The 21,488-nt window shown below is 43.2% G+C and overlaps 1 protein-coding gene across 1 annotated transcript; it reads left to right on the top strand.

Annotated features, from left to right (window-relative positions):
- The first annotated feature begins 10,432 nt into the window (after positions 1 to 10,432).
- CKAP4 (cytoskeleton associated protein 4) lies at positions 10,433 to 17,431 on the top strand. The gene is made up of 2 exons (XM_072145458.1): positions 10,433 to 10,932; positions 16,039 to 17,431. Exons 1-2 carry the CDS (start codon positions 10,585 to 10,587, stop codon positions 17,347 to 17,349), a joined length of 1,659 nt encoding a protein of 552 aa, XP_072001559.1. The 5' UTR covers positions 10,433 to 10,584; the 3' UTR covers positions 17,350 to 17,431.
- The last annotated feature ends 4,057 nt before the right edge of the window (positions 17,432 to 21,488 follow it).

Genomic DNA, 21,488 nt, shown 5'->3' with positions numbered 1-21,488 from the left:
TCTCAGACTTCTGACTAAGATCAAGTATAATACCCATTCTTGTCAGTTGTTCGGCCAAGAACCATTGTTCGGAATAAGGAATCCCATAGTGGGGGAGCTTGTTGTATGCCAGGGGTCTTGAGGGGCATCTTGTAGTTGACCAGTGGCCAGAGAAACCAACTTTGTCAAGTATGGACATCAAAAGACATAAGTGGACATCAGGTTCCTCACACCCTTCAACCCCTGGCCAATTTCGACATCTCCTTGGTGGACATTGGGTCCATTGACCATGAGAATTTAGTATTCACAACGCTTTGGCAAAAGTAAAGTGTCGATCACGGCCCCTTGGGGGGTTCTTCTGAGGTTACAGAAGGTTTACAAGGAAACCCACCTCTTTTCAAAGTGGTCATTGGAAGTGACAATGACTTGTAGGATTCTCTTTGGGGTTGGAATCACTTCTCAGCCATCTGATTAAGATCAATTATAGTTTCCATTCTTATCAGTGGTTTAGACCAGAACCATTGATCAGAATAGGGAATCCCATGGCGGGTTGCTTGTGGTACGCCTTATGGTGCAGAAACCAAAGACTGTGGGGTGCCCATACATAGTTGCAGTGGGATCGCACTGAGATGGCATATTTGATTGAAGTCTCCTCTATGTGCCGAGCTTTACGGTTGGATGTCCAGGCCGTCAGCATTATGCTGTGTGGACATAGGGAGGCATGTGTGGACTTTAGGTTCCTCACCTTCTTCAACCTCGGCCAACCTTGGCAGACCTTGTAGTCCAACCTTGGGTCCATTGACCAGGAGAATTTAGGCTTCTTCCAAGCTTTGGCAAGAGGAATCCATCAATCACGGACCCTTGGGGGGTTACAGAAGGTTTAAAGGGCTCCCATGTCTTTCAAAGTGGTCCTTGCCACCCACTAGGGTAAAAGAGCACAATCTTGGGGATTTCTCGCAAGAATTTGCATCATCCTATACATTTCATGTGTGGACATCAGGTACCTCACCCCTTTCAACCCCGGCCAACCTTGACATCCCCTTGGTAGACACTGATCAGAAGAATTTAGGCTTCATCCAAGCTTTGGCAAGAGAAAGCCATCGATCAGGGACCCCTGGGGGTCCTTGTAACTTGGAGGTGACAGAAGGTTTACAAGGGATCTCCGCTAGGGTGAGAGAGCTCAATTTTGGGCATCAAGCGAAAATGTTCACCTTCCTATACATTTCTGGGGGCTCTTTACAACAAGGTAGACCTGAATCAGTACTTTATATAGATTTTCATTGAAAATTCACACCGCATGATATGAGGAACAACATGAATGAAACTCGCAGTTAAAGAGCAGATCCGTAGAGAATTACCCTTTAATATTGTATGATGCGCAGTAGGATTAAGTCTTATCTGCAGTGCGAATTTCTAGGATTGTTAATGTTAAAAAAAAAGTGAGAACTGCTATGGCCGTGCCATTTTAGGTGCCCATAGTGGTTGAGTACAATATAGTCTAAGGAAAGAGCGACCTGCTTATGGTTCAGGACACCTTAACTATCAGGTCACACATTACCTTTAAGATGGGAATACCCCTTTAAGGACTTGCCAGGTTTTACAGTATAATGAATCTGTAGCGGAAACACAGAACAGAATCTGCGGTTGATGTAGTGGGAGGTCGCGTTAGTCACCATCTCCATGTAATAGATTTTATTCCAAAATGCTCTCAATTTATAGATGACACATAGGTTGGTGCTGAGTCGTGTTTACAATCTGACGTGACTCAATGGTTTTATGTGATATTATGACTCAGGAGAGTCCACATTTTTATACCAGATAACAAAAATCCATCATGATAAACCAGGGACATTACTCATAGATCCAGGCATCAGGACTATGGTAATCTTCTTGTTATCCATGGCCTCCTTCCTTCTAAAATCTACTTCTAAAATTATGCTAATAAGCCTGAAGCATAACGAGCTCCTCCAAGTTGTTGCTTCACAGGCTGTTACACTGTGCAGAAGCACTTCCTCCTCCCTCTATGTGAGATTGCAGCAGGCAGAAGGAGGGGCAAAGATTCAAGAGAGGAGGGGGGAGGGGCATGCTCCAGCACAGTGTTACTGTCGGTAAGCTATAGCTATGGCCCCTCCATGCTACAGATTCACAAGCTGTTGGACTATCTCACCCCCTCCCCCGTTTCTGCTCCACCAGCACAGGAAGTTTCAGCACACAGTGGGAGGCATAAATGTTCCTGCACAGTGTAACAGCCTGTAAAGCTGCAGCGCTGAGGGGATCTGGTAACACTTCCAGGAGCCCTTCAGACTCACTAGCATCATTTTCCAAATGTATTTTAGAAGGAAGGAGGCCATGGATAACACATATTAGAAGTTTTATAGCACAAAAAAAGGGGTAAAGAGGTGGGAACATCATGTCAGACTGGTCTTTCACCAGAACAATATATGTAAGAACCACAGACAAAGAGGATGCGATAAAACTTCAAGAAATTGCTTGTCTCCGCAGAGGCACAATATATACGTGGTTACAGTTCACACAATAGGCACAGGAAGCTTGGTGGTTGCTATACCTTCTAGAATTCACCATCCAACTACAGTCTGTTCTAAAACTAGTGACATCTTCTTCTACACCAGCCTCCCCCACCACCAAATTCAATTGTGTCCCCCTCTCTCTTATAACACCCTGAGAGCCGACACCTCCTGACTTCTACATTTCAACACCCACATTTGGAGCTCCCCATATAAGTGGGGTGGATTGAGCACGGCCAGGTATATGCAACACCCGCCCACCCATTCACATTAGGACATCAGTTTAGGTCATCCCTAGCGGTCGTAGTCTTGTGACCCCGAACAGATATTTCTCATTTAAACCCCTTTAAAGTCAAAGGAAGCATAAAATTGACCTCACTTCTCAGAATTATAGGGGGGTACATGTTGCGGTTGCACCCAGGATATGGCACCTACTGGGGTTCAAAAGATTTTTTATCCCATGTAAGGACAAATGTGCGGTTTCCAAAATAAAACAACGGAACCAGAACATGATGTCAGTCTTATAAGAAACCACAATATATAAACCGCCCCTCAATCTCCCTAATACAAGATACTATTGTAAACTGTTCATCTGTAGTCTTTATGCAGCTTCCAGTCACTTGCAGTACCGGTTTTCACCACTGTTGGCAGCAAATCTTTGCTATATTCTTTGCTATGTTGCTGACTACATAAAAGTAGTCATATGCTACATCTTTAGCCTAGTGATGGGAATTCCGGCTCTTCTAAGTGAGCTGGCTCATTAGGCTCTGCTCACTAAGAAGAGCCGGCTCTTCTGGCTCCTGAATGGCTCCCTATTAAATATATAATAGGGAGCTGCAGGCCAGTCATTCACCCCACACCACTCCCCTTTTAATACGATTGTATCGGGTTAAAGGGGGCGTGGTGAGCTGGTTAGGTGCGGGGTTAAGTGAGCCATCGGAGGCGGCTCCCATTGTTCACGAAAAAGAGCGGCTCTCAGAGCCAGCTCTTTCGCGAACAACACATCACTACCCCAGCCATATTTACACCAAGAGGATGGGCAGAGGCATAAATTGATGCTGCAGGACCCAAATCTATGCCAAGCCCCCCTTCCTTTATCTATCATTTAGTTATTGGGGTGTATCTGTGAAAATCACCACTGCCTTTGAATTTGTATGTGAATGAGGCCTATCAGAAAAGTCTGGACACAGAGTTGAATGCAATGATGAAGCAGGGAGACGTCGGCTCCCAGCTTCACCTTCAAGCCTCTGGTGTTTCCTGATGATGTCATCCTGCCTGCTTCACAGCCACACACAGCAGCGGGAGGTTAATAGTAAAGGGAATATCATAATTATGGGAACTAAAAAATGGGGGTATAATAAATGGAAGTGCTACAGGAAAGAAGAATAAGTCAAGTAGCTCCAGAAAAAAGTGCATTATATGTGGGGGCTATAGAAAAAGGGGCATTATAAATGGGGGTGCTACAGGAAAGGGGGCAAAAGTGGGAAAGCTACAGAATGTGGGCATCATAATCATAAGGCAGTATAGAAAATGAGGAATTATACGTCGGAAAGCTACAGATGAGGAGATGAACATACCGTTCAGTAAGGGATCCTGCACAGATTCAGGGGCAAAGTGCCTCTGTAGCCCCCACGGTTTCTGAGATATCAGTCCCAGTATCTGACAATTATAATCCTCTGCACTGTCAGAACAGAGGTGCTGGAATGGAGGATTGTGATATGATAATCTTCTCAGTGACTCAGTATCAGAGAAGATTATCATAACACATGCCCCCTCCTTTACTCCAGCTCCTCCTCTCTGACAGTGGAGAGTATTATAATGGTCAAATACTGGGACTGATATCTCAGCAACCATGGGGGCTAGAAAGAAAAATTCAAAGTGCCCCTGCACCTGTGTAGTATCCACTATAGAATGGAAAATTTGTGTCCACATGTGCAGGGTAGTGAAAGGTCCTATTTAAGGAAGGAGCTACAGAAAACGGGGTATCATATGTGAAGGGTGTTATAAATGTGTATTATAAATGGTGGTGCAAATGGAAAGCGGAAATGAGTCACAGAAAGGGGGCATTATAAGAGGGGGCTACAGAAAAGAGGTAAATTTACAACAAAAACAAGAACAACAATTATTTATAATGCACCCTCCTCACAGTGCTCCCCCAAACCACAGTTTAAGTTGGGGGCATTATAAGTAGGGGGCTACTGGAAAGGGAGGGCTTATTAAATGGTGGCTCATATTAGGGGGCAGGGGGAGAACAGGGGGGCATAAAACAGTGTGGAAGGGGGCAGGGTTGGGTGGGGGGTATTCTACTTGTGTGTGGTCACACTAGGGTGCAGGGTTAGGGACAGCGCAAAAATAGGGCTTGAGACCTGACCTATCATGCACACTACGGGCACGTGTCCAAGTCTGTGGCTCTAATGTCTATGTCTTGTACTAACAGCACCAGCGATTACCATGATGCAGTTAGACCAATTATCGCGCCAAACGATTTTCATCTGTAATATTGGCGCCTGTGTTAGTCTTGTCTGACTCCAGCTGTACCTTGTCTTAGGAAGCGGTACACAGTGACCTGAAGACAAGTCGTATCCTGGAGTATTACATTGCATGGACAATACAGTACTAGGATCTCATGTAGTGCTTTGCAGCGCCACCTTCTGGTGCACATAGAAATTGCAAGTTACATTAGGGAACAAGACATGACATGACGTCTGATCACTCCCCCAACTGAGAACTAGTGTTTACCACCTCCCAAATAAAACCAGCATTGTGTAAATTGCATTCTGTAAATTCAAATGATTTGCAGAGATCGGTCATTTTTTGAGAATTTTTTTCCTTTCAGTGCTCTGGGGGTGTGGCCTGGTGTGTCGGTGCACCTCTACTGCTCTGAAAAGCTCATCCTAGTGTTTGGATCTCGACCTTGCTTCTGGATTAGACTCTACCTTCACCCCTTTGTATTATTTTTCTGGCACCCCTGGCACCTTAACTGACAAGTCATTCCTACGTTAACAGGGAAAGTTTCTACGCTCTTGCAGGGTCCAGGTTCCAAACTACTTCCAAATTGTCCAGGATTAGATGGAACAGTCCCAGATTTCGGATGCTTTCCTGGGCTGTGAGCATTATGGGGCTCATATATATTAAGGGTTGCAGATCACACTTTTGTCGGACTGTGCGCCTTTTTTGGGGATTACATGGATTTTTCGCCGGAATTTTGGCATGCGCAACCATTTTCTGGCACAGCTGCGCTAGCTTCCATGCGACACGATTTAGGGGGTGCGCCGTCGGACGATCCAACTGATTCGGACTGATATAACTTTCAAATTGTGTCGCAATCCAATGCACTTACATGCACCACGAAAAAGAAGGTGAACCCCGTCGGACCGGAGTGGGGAAGCGACACATGCAGGATATCGGGCATACGATGTTAGTGAATCGCGGCACAGTGCATGATACACGGACTATGCACTTTCTGTGAACTCCAGCGGCTGGGTTCGTAAATGTGCCCTGTGTCTTGGTTTTAACTCCGACGTCCATCCTTGGGAGTTGTAGGCTCCCTGCTCCACCATTAATCCTCTGCTTCTTAGACATAGGAAGGTGTTTTGATGTCACTAGTTTGTGTCTGCCAACCAAAAACGCATTATATAGGGGTGAGCCAACATATGGGGGTATTATACAGTGTTTGAGCCCCAATAGGCACCCCTAATACTATGGGTAAGCATGGTCTACAATACAGGAGCGACTTCTGAAGCTCACAATTGGGCGTCTGCAGTGGAACTTATGGTGCAGGTAAGCTGATTTGGATTCATTTACACTAAGCAGCCTATTAGCAGTTTTGTTAAGGACCTGGACCACCCCTTTAAGGGTAATGCCACACATGGCGTTTTTGGTCCATTTTTAAGCATGGGTTTTTTCAGATTGTATAAAAATGAAAAATGCATCAGTTTTTGACCATTTACCATGCGTTTGGCTGCTTACAACCTGTTTGGGTGATGTCACACATGGCGTTTTTGGTCCGTTTTAAACATCCGTTTTCAGTCCGTTTTTGGCAGTTTAACATGCATTTGGCTGCTTACAACCTGTTTATCCATTAAGATAATTGGGAGAAACGGACTAAAAATGGACCAAAAACGCCATGTGTGGCATCACCCTTTATCTATTAAGATAATTGGGAAAAAGAGACAAAAATGGTCAAAAAGGCATGCGTTTTTTTACGGACTGAAAACTCATGCCTAAATACAGACTAAAAACGCCATGTGTGGCATCACCCTTAGGATGAAGAATGGTAAAGAGCTCTAAACTAGTCATAATAAAACCTCAATAAATTCTCGTTGTAACCCTTTAAGGTCAGAGAAACTCAATGGGGCACATTTACATACCAGTCCCGTCGCGATCCTTGCTGTATGTTGTCCAACGAGGATTCGGATCTTCCCGGATTCACTAAGATCGTGCGCCCGATTTCCGGTATCCGTCGCTTCCCCCACTGAGGTCCGCCGGAGTTCACCTTCTTCTTCCCGGTGCATGTGAGTGCAGATCTTGCGACACAATTTAGTTTTTAAATTCCATAATTTGTCCGAATCAGTCGGGTTGTCCGACGTCCACGCCCCCCCCCCCCCCCCCCCCGATTTGTGTCGCATGCAAGCCAGCACCGATGCGCCACAATCCGGTCCTGGACAAAAACCTGGGGTAATTCAGGGCAAAACGGTAAAAAGTCGGGTAACCCAACGAAAATGCGCAGTTCGGACCCCTAGTAAATGTGCCCCAATGTTGTAGAAATACTATTTCCTGAGAACCATAAAGATGTATTGAAAATGGGGCAATTTTTGGAAAACCTCTGATGTCAATGCCTATTCGTAGAAATCGTGTGGGCAGGGCCACATAAGCTTAGCTAAATTATTACACTTATCCCAGCTCTTAGCTGTCCTATATTTTAATTCATGTGGGTGGCACAGGCCCGGGATATATTCTCTTAATAATGGTGGCACACCTGATGCCAACGCAGCCGATTATTAGGACATATGACGCGTCAGCCTGATTTAATCTGTCCCACTGTCATCAAATTTAGCAAAGACTGAGTGCATACACTACACACCAGATATACACACATACAAACACTACACACCAGATATACACACATACATACACTACACCCCAGATATACACACACATACACTACACACCAGATATACACACATACATACACTACACAACAGATATGCACACATACATACATACATACACTACACCCCAGATATACACACATACATACATACACACCAGATATACATACATACATACACTACACACCAGATATACACACATACATACATACACTACACACCAGATATACATACATACACTACACACCAGATATACACACATACATACACTACACACCAGATATACACACATACATGCATACACTACACACCAGATATACACACATACATACATACACTACACACCAGATATACATACATACACTACACACCAGATATACACACATATATACACTACACACCAGATATACACACATACATACACTAAACCCCAGATATACACACATACATACATGCACTACACCCCAGATATACACACATACATACACTACACACCAGATATACATACATACACTACACACCATATATACACACATACACTACACAGATATACACACATACATACATACACTACACACCAGATATACACAAATACATACATACACTACACACCAGATATACACACATACATACACTACACACCAGATATACACACATACATACATACACTATACACCAGATATACACACATACATACATACACTATACACCAGATATACACACATACATATATACACTACACACCAGATATACACACATACATACACTACCATATGGACCCATGCATCATAAACACATAAAGACATAGAGCATATACACATCACATATGCACACATATTCACATGCAAAACACCAGGTGCCAGGGCCCCCTGACACTGTGGGCCCCATAGTAGCTGCTATGGCAGTTATCCCTGTAATTACTCCCTTGTTAAAAATTTCCAAAGTGTTGTGACCATGTGACTCAACTCAGGGAACTGTGTCATATTCTATTCCCCATGTGGTGGCGCTCTAGATAGGGTTGAGTTACAAAGGAGTCACCCCCTAGCTATAGACCTGCTGGGTTCTTCCATAGATTTCACAGCACATCAGCATATAGTATTAAAATGTATCACGCAAAGGCAACCAAGCAATGCAGTGCAGACATTCTGGTACTTGTAGTTCCACAGTCTGTGCAATACTGTATGATACAAATAGATCTTTTTTTGTATAGAACCATCTGTACAGATCATGGAGTCCACATACTGACAAATTGAGACATTACAGAGCAGATGAAACAATAGGAATGAGGGCCCTGCTCACAAGAGCTTACAGTCTATGAGGATGAGGGGGTGACACAAGAGCTTACAGTCTATGAGGATGTGGGGGTGACACAAGATCTTACAGTCTATGAGGATGAGGGGGTGACACAAGAGCTTACAGTCTATGAGGAAGAGGGTGACACAAGAGCTTACAGTCTATGAGGATGAGGGGGTGACACAAGAGCTTACAGTCTATGAGGAAGAGGGTGACACAAGGGCTTGCAGTCTATGAGGATGAGGGGGTGACACAAGAGTTTACAGTCTAGGAGGATGAGGGGGTGACACAAGAGCTTACAGTCTATGAGGATGAGGGTGACGCAAGAGCTTACAGTCTATGAGGATGAGGGGGTGACTTACAGTCTGTGAGGATGAGGGGGTGACACAAGAGCTTACAGTCTATGAGGATGAGGGGGTGACATAAGAGTTTACAGTCTAGGAGGATGAGGGGGTGACACAAGAGCTTACAGTCTATGAGGATGAGGGGTGACACAAGAGCTTACAGTCTATGAGGATGAGGGGGTGACACAAGAGCTTACAGTCTATGAGGATGAGGGGTGACACAAGAGCTTACAGTCTATGAGGATGAGGGAATGACACAAGAGCTTACAGTCTATGAGGATGAGGGGGTGACACAAGAGCTTACAGTCTAGGAGGATGAGGGGGTGACACAAGAGCTTACAGTCTATGAGGATGAGGGGGTGACACAAGAGCTTACAGTCTATGAGGATGATGGGGTGACACAAGAGCTTACAGTCTATGAGGATGAGGGGGTGACACAAGAGCTTACAGTCTATGAGGATGAGGGGGTGACACAAGAGCTTACAGTCTAGGAGAATGAGGGGGTGACACAAGAGCTTACAGTCTATGAGGATGAGGGGTGACACAAGAGCTTACAGTCTATGAGGATGATGGGGTGACACAAGAGCTTACAGTCTATGAGGATGAGGGGGTGACACAAGAGTTTACAGTCTAGGAGGATGAGGGGGTGACACAAGAGCTTACAGTCTATGAGGGTGACACAAGAGCTTACAGTCTATGAGGATGAGGGGGTGACACAAGAGCTTACAGTCTATGAGGATGAGGGGGTGACACAAGAGTTTACAGTCTATGAGGATGAGGGGGTGACACAAGAGCTTACAGTCTATGAGGATGAGGGGGTGACACAAGAGCTTACAGTCTATGAGGATGAGGGGGTGAAACAAGTCTATGATTTGGATTCCCTGATTCTAAACAGAAGGTCATTATGGAAGTTGTAGTCCCACAGTAAATACAGGTCCTTCTTTTATTTCACAAAGTTTTTACAAACTATCTCAGCTTGTGCCTCCCCATCTCAGTGTTTTAGGACACCTCATCAGTCCACACCTACAACACCCAGCTAGTCTGAGGAAGCACCCAGTCTCATTGTAAGCAGAGAGCTGTCTGTGTGCGTGGCATTCTCCCCAGCCTCCTGCAGGAGGAGCCAGGCTGGGTGTGAGCAGGAGGAGTGGGGGGTGCTAAGTTTTTTTTTTACTTTTTGCTCTACTTCTAAAGTTAGAAAGTTCTCTTTAGGACTTGAGTCCAGCCCCTCTGACTCCAGTGCTGCAGATCATTGGTCTAACCCTACAAGGAAGCTGCCTAACTAAGTTAGTGATAGCCCCACTCACACTCACACTCACACTCTGGCTGCACACCATGGCTAGTGCAAGGCATAGGAATAAAAGCAACTCTGCAGAAAATAACACCCAGGCTGCAGCTGGCAATGACGTGGCAAAGAAGACCCCCAAACCCAACAAAGGGTCCTCATCCTCCTCCTCCTCATCATCATCTTCATCATCACCCTCATCATCATCTAAGAAACCTGGGATCTTCAAGCAGCTATTGACTTTCCTAGTATATGTGCTAGCCATTGCAGTGGCTGTTAGCATTGGGTGGCTGATGTTCAGTCTCCTACAAGAAGTCTCATTGATCAGCAGCAAGTTGAGCCACTTATCCCACCAGAAAGGAGAACTGGCAGAAACTGTGAACACCCTCCAGAAGCAGGTAGGTGACCTATAAGGGCAAAGAGGAGCCTAGAGCCCAATTACCTATAGGGTTTCATTCATTACTGAAGCATTTTCTAAGTTTAGTTGATGAATAGTATCTAAAAATAAAAATCATCCAGCTTTCCCATGGACCTGAATGGTAGTATTAGTTGATGTTGTTTTATGCTTACACAGATTTGCTATTCTGAAGTGTAGAAACCAAGCTTTTATTCAGCGACAGCCATATTAGAGTTTACCCAGCTTTCCCATAATCCGGAATGGTAGAATTGGGGCAATAACATTATCACGCTATATAGATTTGGTATTAATAAACTCAAAAAGTTGGGTAAGATTCAGCAGTAGCCATATTTGGTATTACCCAGCTTTTACTTAGCCCTGACTGGTAGTTATAGTTGATGTTGCTTTATAATGCTGGGTACGATTCAGTGTCTTTACTCAGCTTTTCCATATTTCAGAATGGTAGTATTAGTGAATTTTACTACGTCGCTATTCAGATTTGGTATCAATGAATTTGGAAAGCTGGATATGATTTAGCGACAGCCATGTTAGTCTTTACCCAGCATTCCCATAGTCCGGAATGGTATAACTAGTTGACTTTGCTAGGTCACTTCACAGATTTGGTATTAATAAAACTGGAAAGCTGGGTATGTTTCAGTGGCAGGCATATTAGTCTTTATCCAACTTTCCCAGAATCCTCCAATTTTTGTGTAGCTCCAATATTTTTTCCTCAAAAACTTCTGTAAGTTTGGGGTAGTAGCCCATAGAAACTGATTAGATCTTGCCTTTCTGAGGTAGTCTGACTGGTTACTAAAAGTTACTACTCATCACGTTTAGTAAATCTCTAATATGGTGTTTGTTGACAGGATACTTGGTGATCACTAAGGGCCCCATAAAGTAAACAGGGCCCATTTCTGAGCTAAATGAGTATACAGGCCCCTGTAGTAGGCCTTCCCAAATATTATAGTCCTATTGTCTTGTATATAGCACTTGGGCCTATATGTGGCTTAAACCCCTACACCCCCAATGGTTTCATCACAGATCGGATGTTGAAAGCACTTGTACAACCTCTAAGGCCTTGTTCACACACATCAGATTTGTATATGCGAAATCTGACGCAGATTTCAGTCAGGAATTTTGTATTAAAATATGAAACTTGTGTTGTTGTTTTTTTGCCAATGACCAGGTTTTTTAGTCATGTATGTGAATCGAGTTGTAAGATTGAGGTATTCACGTGCACAAGATGTAGGTTAGCATTGAATTTGGCGCATATTTTTTGTCAAATCTTTACCCAACACAGTGGCGACCATTATGCAATACTGAGGTAACTTGTAGGTTTAGGATCCACCATTACACAATAGTTTGTACAGCCACAACCTGGGGCTATGTAGGACATGGGGGAGGGTACCACATTATTGCCTTCCCTCATGTCCCATGTCCCTTTAGGCCTTGTTCACACGTAGTGGTTTTAACCGAATGTGGAGGGGCTTGGTTTAAGAACCAATTTCCTCAGGAATGAGCACCACGTGTTTAGCATGCGAGTTATGCAAAACACCTGGTGCTCATTTCAGTGCGTTCTGTTGCGCATGAGTTGCGTACGCAAAATGTGAGCAAGGCCTCAAAGGAGTGTGAGTGTTGCAGCTCAGCTGTATAGAAATGAATGGAGCTAAGTTGCAATACCTCACACTATCCATGGTCAGGTGTGGCGCTATATTTCATAGCAAGCAGCCATGTTTGACAACTTTTCGGGTAACGTAAATGGATTCCGTCGTGTGTCAGATCCTACCCCGGAGGTGTTGGACCATGTAAACATTAATACTGTGTACACCTCAGTATTGTTAGACAGCGCCATGTAAATATACTAAGCAAATAAGTATTATAATAGTGGTAACACAAGAACACTTTACCCCCGTGACTTAACGGAGGCAAACGCGACTTTAGGAATCGAATTAAAGAAAGATCCTTTATATTTGACATTAACTATTTATTTTCTGATGTACTTCATTATCATATAACCTTTTACCCGTGACTTTTTATGGATTTATTTTTGGGTCCTACGTAAATAAGTGAAGCGGTCGGTAGGATGTGTCATGTATTTAAGTACATGCACATATGTGTGGAATGAATGACGGACTAAACTTCCCTCAATGATGTCCGGAGCAGATGGTCTTGTCCTTTACTAGAGGACACAATACACTAGTTGCTACTGTATGGCGTCCGTGGCCTTATGTACATTCATATTCCGGCTTGGATATTATCTTACTTACTAGGGTGTAGTCTTTTATGTAATAAGGCCAGATCACACCCTACACCAATGGTTATTCCTATTAATATGTAACAGGAGGAGCCCTTTAAAAGGTGGACATTGTTTGTGGTAAAATGTGCTACAAAGGGTTAGTAAAGTACCATATCTGTCCAATGATAGTGTCATTTAATGCTACTGCGCTCCATTTAATCAATGTAATTTAGATGCAGTACCACACACAACCTATAGACATGCGTGGCGCATTTGTTTCTTTTTTTTTTTTAAGAAAATGGAGCTCCACGTGTACATGGTCATACTATATGATTTGTAGGACACCATATTAGAAAAGTCCTGGGGTTTCCTTTGGATGCCATACTTGCACCTTGCCAACTATCACAAATGTCCTAAAAAAGGTGCGAGTCCCCAAAGAGTGGGCATATCTCCTGGATCAAGCAGATTGCTTCTGCGTCTTCTTGGTATTAGTAGCCAGTTTTGTGTTCATCTTACAAAAAGAGGGGTGTATCTACCCCCCCCCCCCCCCCCCCGCCACTCCCACTCCCCCAGGCACTCCAAAAATGTATTGCAGTATGTTTGGCACACTCAAAAAACGGACACCGGTTTGTAAAAGTTGGCAAATGTCCATATGTATGTAAATACAGCACCTGTACAGACTCCAGGAGTCTGCATGAGGTCTACATCTGGTCTTTCAAAATCCGTTACACCTCCCTCTGATCATATATGGCACATAACTTATAAAGGTTTTCCTGAACTAAATATCAGATAGATTCAGCCTTTTTAGGAAGACTTAGGTACTTCTCATGAATGGAAGACTACAGGAGTAGCCGGGGCCTGTCAAAGCATGGACACCTCAAATTCTGAAGGTGCCCAGAACATCCAACATATGCCTGATTTGATTGAAATTTGGGGGCTTTGAAATATGGCACTTGGTTTGCAACAAAGACCGGATGGGTGGTGCATATCTAAGGAACATCAATATGAAGTGGTCCTTCACTACTTTTGGTTGGTACATACCACTGTACACTGTGAACATGCGATAAATGTGGTGGGTTTACCTATAAAACAACCCAAACATTTGCTTTGGACCCCCAGGACATAACTCTGCTTAGAACCACAAAAATTCCAAATCAACCAATACTAACAAGACAGTTCTGTTTAGTCAATGCTCTGAACCAGACATGGCCCTTTTGACTTGATGACTAAGCCACTCAGATTCTTATGCTTGCCTAACTGGTTCCAACACATTTTCGTGAAATTTTTCCTAGTCCACCCTTTGAAGGACACCATCATCAGGAGATGTTCTGTACTTCACCAGTCAGTGTTATCTAGCTGATATAGTTTGGCTACAGGTCCACATGACGCTGTTGCCTGCTAATCCCGGAATCTTTTCACCGAACGTGAGAGAATCCGAGTTCTTGTCAACCGAATCAAAAAACCTGTGACATCTTTTTGGGTTTGACCAATCACAATGCTGAGCTGTCATCACTCTAAGAATGCTGTTTTTCCAGCATCTAACCCTCCGGGCGCTTTAGATCGGCTACTTGTTTTCTAAGCCATCCCTGCACATTTGCAACCCTGAAGTGCACTGAAGCGTCTTATCATTAGTCTATCTAGGCAGAAAGAAAACTTCATCCATATGTATTTTCTAGAAGAGTTTTCAGTCGTTGCCGTTGTGTTGACTGTTTTCCTATGTTTGGAATCCATATTTCATTCATAAAAGATGTTGTAATCCTGTAGATATGAGATTTATGTGAACCTGTCATCAGAAATTGGCCTAATAAACAACTAGCCGTATGTTGTCAAGCAGTTGAGCATCTTCTACATCATGTTTCTTTCATGACCTGGTATGGTGGCATCATCTAGAAAATCAAAAATACAGAAGTGAGATGTACATTGGTGTTATGAAGTCAAGGAGGCGGAGAGTTTAACACTGAAGTCAAGCTCTCCTTACCTTAGAATTCCCTCTTCACTGTAATTGATGGTCCTTCATCAAGGTACATCATTGATCAGATCTCCTGAAGTCCAGCACATTTTTTCAATCATATGGGAGTAGATGTTCTCTGGCAATAAGAGCTTGACTTCAGTATTAAATTTTCCGCCTCCCTGACTTAATACATCAAACTTACATCTCACTTCAATGTTGATTTTCTGGATGATGCCACCAAGCTGGGCCATGAAAGAAAGCTGGAGAAGCTGTTCAACAACTTGTCAACATACTTGAAATGGATTATTAATCCGGCGGCATGCGTGGCGTTTTGAACCCGTTTTTGGGCCGTTTTAAAGCAGTCCATTAAAAAAACCCATGCGTTTTCAAAAAACGGCTAAAAAACGGGTTCAAAACATCACTTGTGCCACCGGCCTTATGTTAATTTCTGATGACAGGTTCCCTTTAACATAGAAGCTGACTGTGTAGCTGCTACGGAATAGGACAGTCAACACTGTCCTCTATTTCTTCTCCTAGATCTGTTAAGATCCAAGAAGGAGGAAGACCAGTCCACTCGCATAAGGTGCAGTGCATGGCCATAGATCAGGTCATCTGGGGTCTCCTCATCTAGTTTAGTCAACCTGTCATAATATATACTGAATTTATAGGACCCGCTGCTGTAGGAATTTCTATAGTATCCAGTAAAGTTTATTCTGGGCATATTATTTTGGTTTACGATGGAGCTTTGTGGGAAAGTTGTCTTGGGTGCTATTAGAGAGTATAAAGAGGTATTTAGATGTGTGGCTAAGGTAGGCTGAATCTTAGCCCTAGAAAAAGAAAGTCCTAACCTGAACTCTTAACGGACAGTTTTGGTCAACTGTTCTTCCTTAAATATTTACAGTCTCCAATTTTCTTTGCAGGTCGATTTACTTGAGAAAACTGTTGGAAGAGTAGAATTTATCTCAAAAGACATCCAAGAAAAGCAACAAAGACACGACGCATCCATCAAGAGCTGCGAAAAGGAACTGGATGTTGTTGGGGTCATCCTCAAAAAACTGCAGAAAGATCTATCAAATGTCATCCAAGATGTCAAAGACCAAGGGGAAAGCGACATTGACCTCTTTGACAAAACCATGCGGGAAAAATTTACCGAATTAAATAATTCAATTAACGAAGATCTGACGGAGCTTACCGAGGTACAGAAGTCAAGCCAGGAAGAGATTAACAAGGTGAAGGCCAAAATAGATTCTTTAGGAGACTTAAATGCAATCAGCGAAGATGTGAAAGCCTTAAAAGATCTCACCGCTCAATTGAGATCCTCCTTTAAATCTAAGGAAGAGTCTATCGACTGGTTAATGAACAACGCCTTGAATGTGGATTCCGTTACCGCCAACAGTAATGAAATTGAAATTCTCAAGAGCGAACAGGAGAACCTTAAGAAAGATGTGGAGGAACAAAAGGTTACAGTACAGGACCTGGTGGAAAAGATTCCAGCGAATGATGACTCCAGCTTGAGGGGAGAACTCGAAAGGGTCCTCAAAGAATTTGAACAAATTTCCTCTTCTGTCAAAGAGATGGAAGGTCATTATGTCTCCACCAACAATGATCTACTCAAGGAAATTGAGTCAAACCGGAACAACATTGAGCTGCGATTCGAGCCTCTGGAAAAGTCACTGGAGGAGTTGACTGGTGAAGCATCTTTGAAGACCAGTTTTGAGGAATACAGTAGGAGACTGAATACCATAGAAGAAACCATCACTGGCTTGAAGCACCTGTCTTCAGAAGGTCAAGGAAGCTCCGAAGTATCTCAGACACTTTCTACGATGAAAGAAGCTCAACAAGCGTTATCCCAACAAGTAGACGCGTTGAGATCTTCCATCACCGCCCTACCAAGCTCTTCTGATTTTTCAACATTACAAGTGGAGGTGACCAGTGCCTTAGAAGACCACAAACAGCTAATCGATGAGTTAAAAGAAGACTATGAGAAATTGAAGACCAACGTTGGGTCTTCAGATCAGGCACCGGGTGTTGATGGTTTAAGTTCCTCAATTAAGAAGCTTGAATCTGACTTGAAGATGATGCGGGAGGCAGTGGATAGTTTGGTGGCATATTCTGTGAAAATCGAAACCCATGAAAATGATTTGAGGTCTGTGAAAGAGTCTGTAGAAGACCTCAAACAAAGTACTGATAAACTCTTTGTTAAATTTGAACAGATCCAAGAGAACGTATAGCTGAGCCAAATCTGAGCAGAAGACCAACGTAGGGAGTGCAAAGTAGTTCAAAATTTGTTCATTAAAGTATTTTTTTTCTGTACTTTCTTTTTTAGATTTTCTTTTTTGATTTCAGGAAAGAAACCATGTTTGTTTTTTATTCTTCTTTCTATCTTCCTAGCATATCAATGAGTCATAAAAGTACTCTTTTATACCGCTAAAATAATACATAGATAGCTGTAGCTTCACTGACTGCTACACTTTGCAGGAGCAACCTCCTCCTCCCTCTACCTGCTGTAATCTCTCACAGTGGGAGTGGGAAGTGCTTTTGTACAGTGTAACAGGCTGTGAAGCTAAAGCTTGAAGGGGTTCTAAACCAAAAGAGCCCTTTTGGTTGATTAGCATAATTTTAAAAGTTGATTTTAGAAGGAAGGAGGCCATGCATAACATATATAAGAAGATTACTACAGTCACGGTGCCTGGATTTATGACTGATTTCCCTGGTTTATCTTGCTGGCATTTGATTTTAGATTTCCTTTAAGGCGTCCTCAGGAATTAAGTCTTAATCTGCAGCTCTCATTCCCAACTAGGTTTAACTGCCCGGATCTCTGGTTCTATAGCAAACAGAACCACAATTGTGTGTTTCAAAAGATATGATTCTCCTCTTTAAAACAACACAAGAACCATGGTTTTATGTTGTATAGAGCTGAATAGTTACATTTGCAGCGAGCCTCTCCATACAGACTCTAAAAGTGACTCATTTCTGCTTTTCTGATAGAATTGTTTTTTTTTTGTAATGGTAAATGAGGGAATGCTAGAAAGAATATATATTATATTCCCATTTCTGATGCTGCTGGTAGCTTAGCGGTGTAAAAGATGCTGACAGGTTCCCTTTTAAAACTAACTTTGTGACCATCCATTCAGAAGAGAACATTTTACTATATTAGATAACATACTTGGTGCACTTCATTCTACATTGGGTCCATCAAATCCTGCACAGACTCCTGCGAGTCTGTCCGAATAAGATCGCTAGTGGGGGGGGGGATGTGTCTGGGACTTACAAACAACTTCCTTGAAGAAGTCGGTGGCTATTTTATAATTCCTTTATTTATATAGCGCACACAGATACCACATGTTGACCCTGGGACTTGAACCCAGGTCCTCAGCGCTGCAAGGCTGTAATGCTGACCACTAAGCCACTGTGCCTCCCTTATTTTAGAATACATCGGATCAGTGTACCCAATGAGCAATGGGGCTAGAGAAGCAAAGCAACTTATTTAGGTTTGTGGAGTATACATGCCCCATGTAGGTTGATTTATGGTTAAAGGGATATTCTCGTCTGGGCATTCACTTTCAGTTTGAGTAATCTATCATATATAAACATTTCTTCAATTAGATGTTATAAAAAAAAAAGTTCCTATGTGAAGATAATTTCTCGTAAATGTAGTCATATAGTCCCTTAGAAACATGACTGTGTCTTTGGATATGGCCACCTCTGCTGGAGGGATTGCACAAGGAGACAAAAAGTTTCTGAATATTAAATGTCCGGGAGTTACTGCATATCCCGCAGCCGTCCTGTAGTGATGAACACTGAATCCATGTGGTCAATTAGGGCTCAATAGTGCATGTCTAGCAACCGCTGCCAGAATGTGAGGTGGCCGTATCCAAGGAAGCTATCTCGTTTCTAAGGGACAACATGGCTACATTTATGAGTAATTATCTTCACACAGGAACATTTTTTTTTTAATAATGTCCAATTGAAGAAATGTTTACATATGGCAAATGAATTAAATTAAATGTGAATGCCCAGATGGGAAGACCCCTTTAAATTTGACGGAAATTGGGCAACTTGAGAGATCTTTTGGGAGACAGTTTGTACTCTGCGACTTATGATGTTGCTTTGGGTAAGGTCTAATGTTAAGAGTTCCCTCTCATAGTAATAGAAGATGCTGTCCCGGTAGAGACGTCCTTGTTGGCACTAGGTAAACGATGGCTCGGAGGGGGGCTTATTATCTATATACAGGTTACTGGAATCCTAGTGACAAAGGAGGGAACGGGCCAGCTGTTCCGATCTATTTATAACCGGGGTTCTTGAGGACAGGGCAGGTCACCGCACAATACCGTGGTCTCGTTTTCTAAGAAGTCAAAGGCTAAAAGTCTCAAGTGGCAACCATAGTTTTTAGAGGCCAGTGTGTGAATTTTTGTTGGGGTTTACGAAAAATCACTTCTTTGGTTCCTTTATTCTCGGACGGAATTTTTCACTTGTATGGTCTCAATTTTGTGCAGAATTTACAAAAAAAACGCCCAAATTACCCGATTTTCCCATGAGATTAAAGGGTTCTGCCTAATATCCTGCGTGCTCCACATATTTGGGTTTGTCAAAACCTACTGTCCACATTGTGTAATTGCAGACAGCAGAATTTGAGTTAGAATAAAGGGAGCGTGGACAGGGATGGAGGGAGGGGGAAGCATGGTTACCTGGTTTCTGATTTTTGCTTTGTTCCAGTACTGGGCTTAGCATGAAGTTCCTAGGCGGAGGGGCGGGGTCACCTGACCTACTTCAGCCAATGAGTGGCAGTCTCAGACTATAGTACATCACTTCCTATGTTGTCCCCAGGTTCGGGGAGGTCACTCATTGGTTGAAGTAGATCCCATAACCCACCTGCACTTCCGGCTTGGGGCAGTGCTGAAAACTAGAAGCACTGGAGCGATGTGGGAGCTGGAGATGGTTTGGTATACTTTCATAGAAGTTGGTTAGTGAAAAACTGAAAAAAAAAGGCCTGCACTGCATCTTATATTTATGAATACTCTCAAAAGGTCCTGGCAGGGCGATTGTTCATGGACACATAGAGATCACATGACCCTCCATCTGCGGCCATGTTATGGTCAGGAATCTCTGGCTCATGAGGTAAAAGATGGGAGGCTTTACTTTACATATCAGGAAAGCGGAGCAGAACTATAAATGACCTAATATCCTGCCCCCCTACATGAGGTACAGTGGCCAATCCCTTTAAAAGCCAAAATCGAGGGGCAATTCAGGGAAAATCAGCGCAAATCAGAAATTTTCGGATAACCCGTCGGAAAAACGCGATTCGGCCCTTAGTAAATGACCCCCATTGTGTTGTAGTATTTAGAGTGGTTGTTGTGGTATTTTATTTCAGTACTCGGAGGCGGGGCTGTGTAACAATGCAACACAGAGCTGTGTAACAAGCGCACAGCAGTGTGAGGACACGCCCCTAGTGCACTTGGAAAAGATGATATCCAGAATCTAGATCAGTTTTCACAATCCCAGGTTATGATTACACTAAATCCCTTTAAGGTTTGTGCTGCAATTCTCCCAAAATCTTGGTGGCAGCTATTGAAGTTACCTTATGATGATATACCGTCCCCCGGCTGTGTCTCACGAGTCACATGGTCATGTTTATGCTACTAATGATTCTTATAGGTTATTACATGAGGAGATGACTTCCTGTGTGAATGCATATATTGCTCACTATAGAGGTATAATTTTGAAGGGGTTGGCAGGTTTGGAAAGCCATGTTGAGCCTTAGATTTAGCACATAAGCCGTATCTTAGGCCTGTATCTAAGTTGGGTGTAGACTAAGTTGGGTGCAGTGGCACCCTGCAATACTGAATGAATGGGTTACATGTGCCACACTATTGAAATAAGGACTAGATTAGGCAAAATATTGGTCCAAGGAATTTCCAAACCTGTAAAGTTATGCTGTAACAGGGTCTACTGGGGACCAGTAACCGAATAAAACTATTCTTCCCAAATCTTCACTCTGAGGGGCTGCGCTGGTACCACCTCTCGGTTCCAGTCACATGCTGGGTCTCTGGGTCTCAAGATAGTTAAGCCAATCGATGATTGAGGAAATTCACCGCCACAATTAGTGATTGGCTGGGCTGAATCGCTGTTGGACATGAATGGAGCTTCCCAGTATGAACATGGCCGTCGGAAACTGCCTATAAAGGGGCATTCTCATGGACATATCCACAGGATAGAAGCAAGTTCCATATCGAGAACATGGGTTTGCTACTCTGAGGCCAGGATGAATGGAGAGACTTTGTTTAAAATTGATGGGAGCACCAAAAGTAACAAAGCAAATACTAATTTCGGTGCATGCACGGCCAACTTGAAGGACACTGTGACCAAATCC

The sequence above is a fragment of the Engystomops pustulosus genome, chromosome 4 (assembly GCF_040894005.1).
Source record: "Engystomops pustulosus chromosome 4, aEngPut4.maternal, whole genome shotgun sequence".
NCBI lineage: Eukaryota > Metazoa > Chordata > Amphibia > Anura > Leptodactylidae > Engystomops > Engystomops pustulosus.
Note: the sequence above shows the minus strand (reverse complement) of the source record. Positions and strands in the feature narration are given on the sequence as shown.

Excerpts from the sequence above, each read along its gene's own strand:
- CKAP4 (XM_072145458.1), top strand. The coding sequence starts at position 10,585 with ATGGCTAGTGCAAGGCATAGGAATAAAAGCAACTCTGCAGAAAATAAC. Across the intron at positions 10,933-16,038 it reads TGAACACCCTCCAGAAGCAG|GTCGATTTACTTGAGAAAAC; the intron begins GTAGGTGACCTA and ends TTTTCTTTGCAG.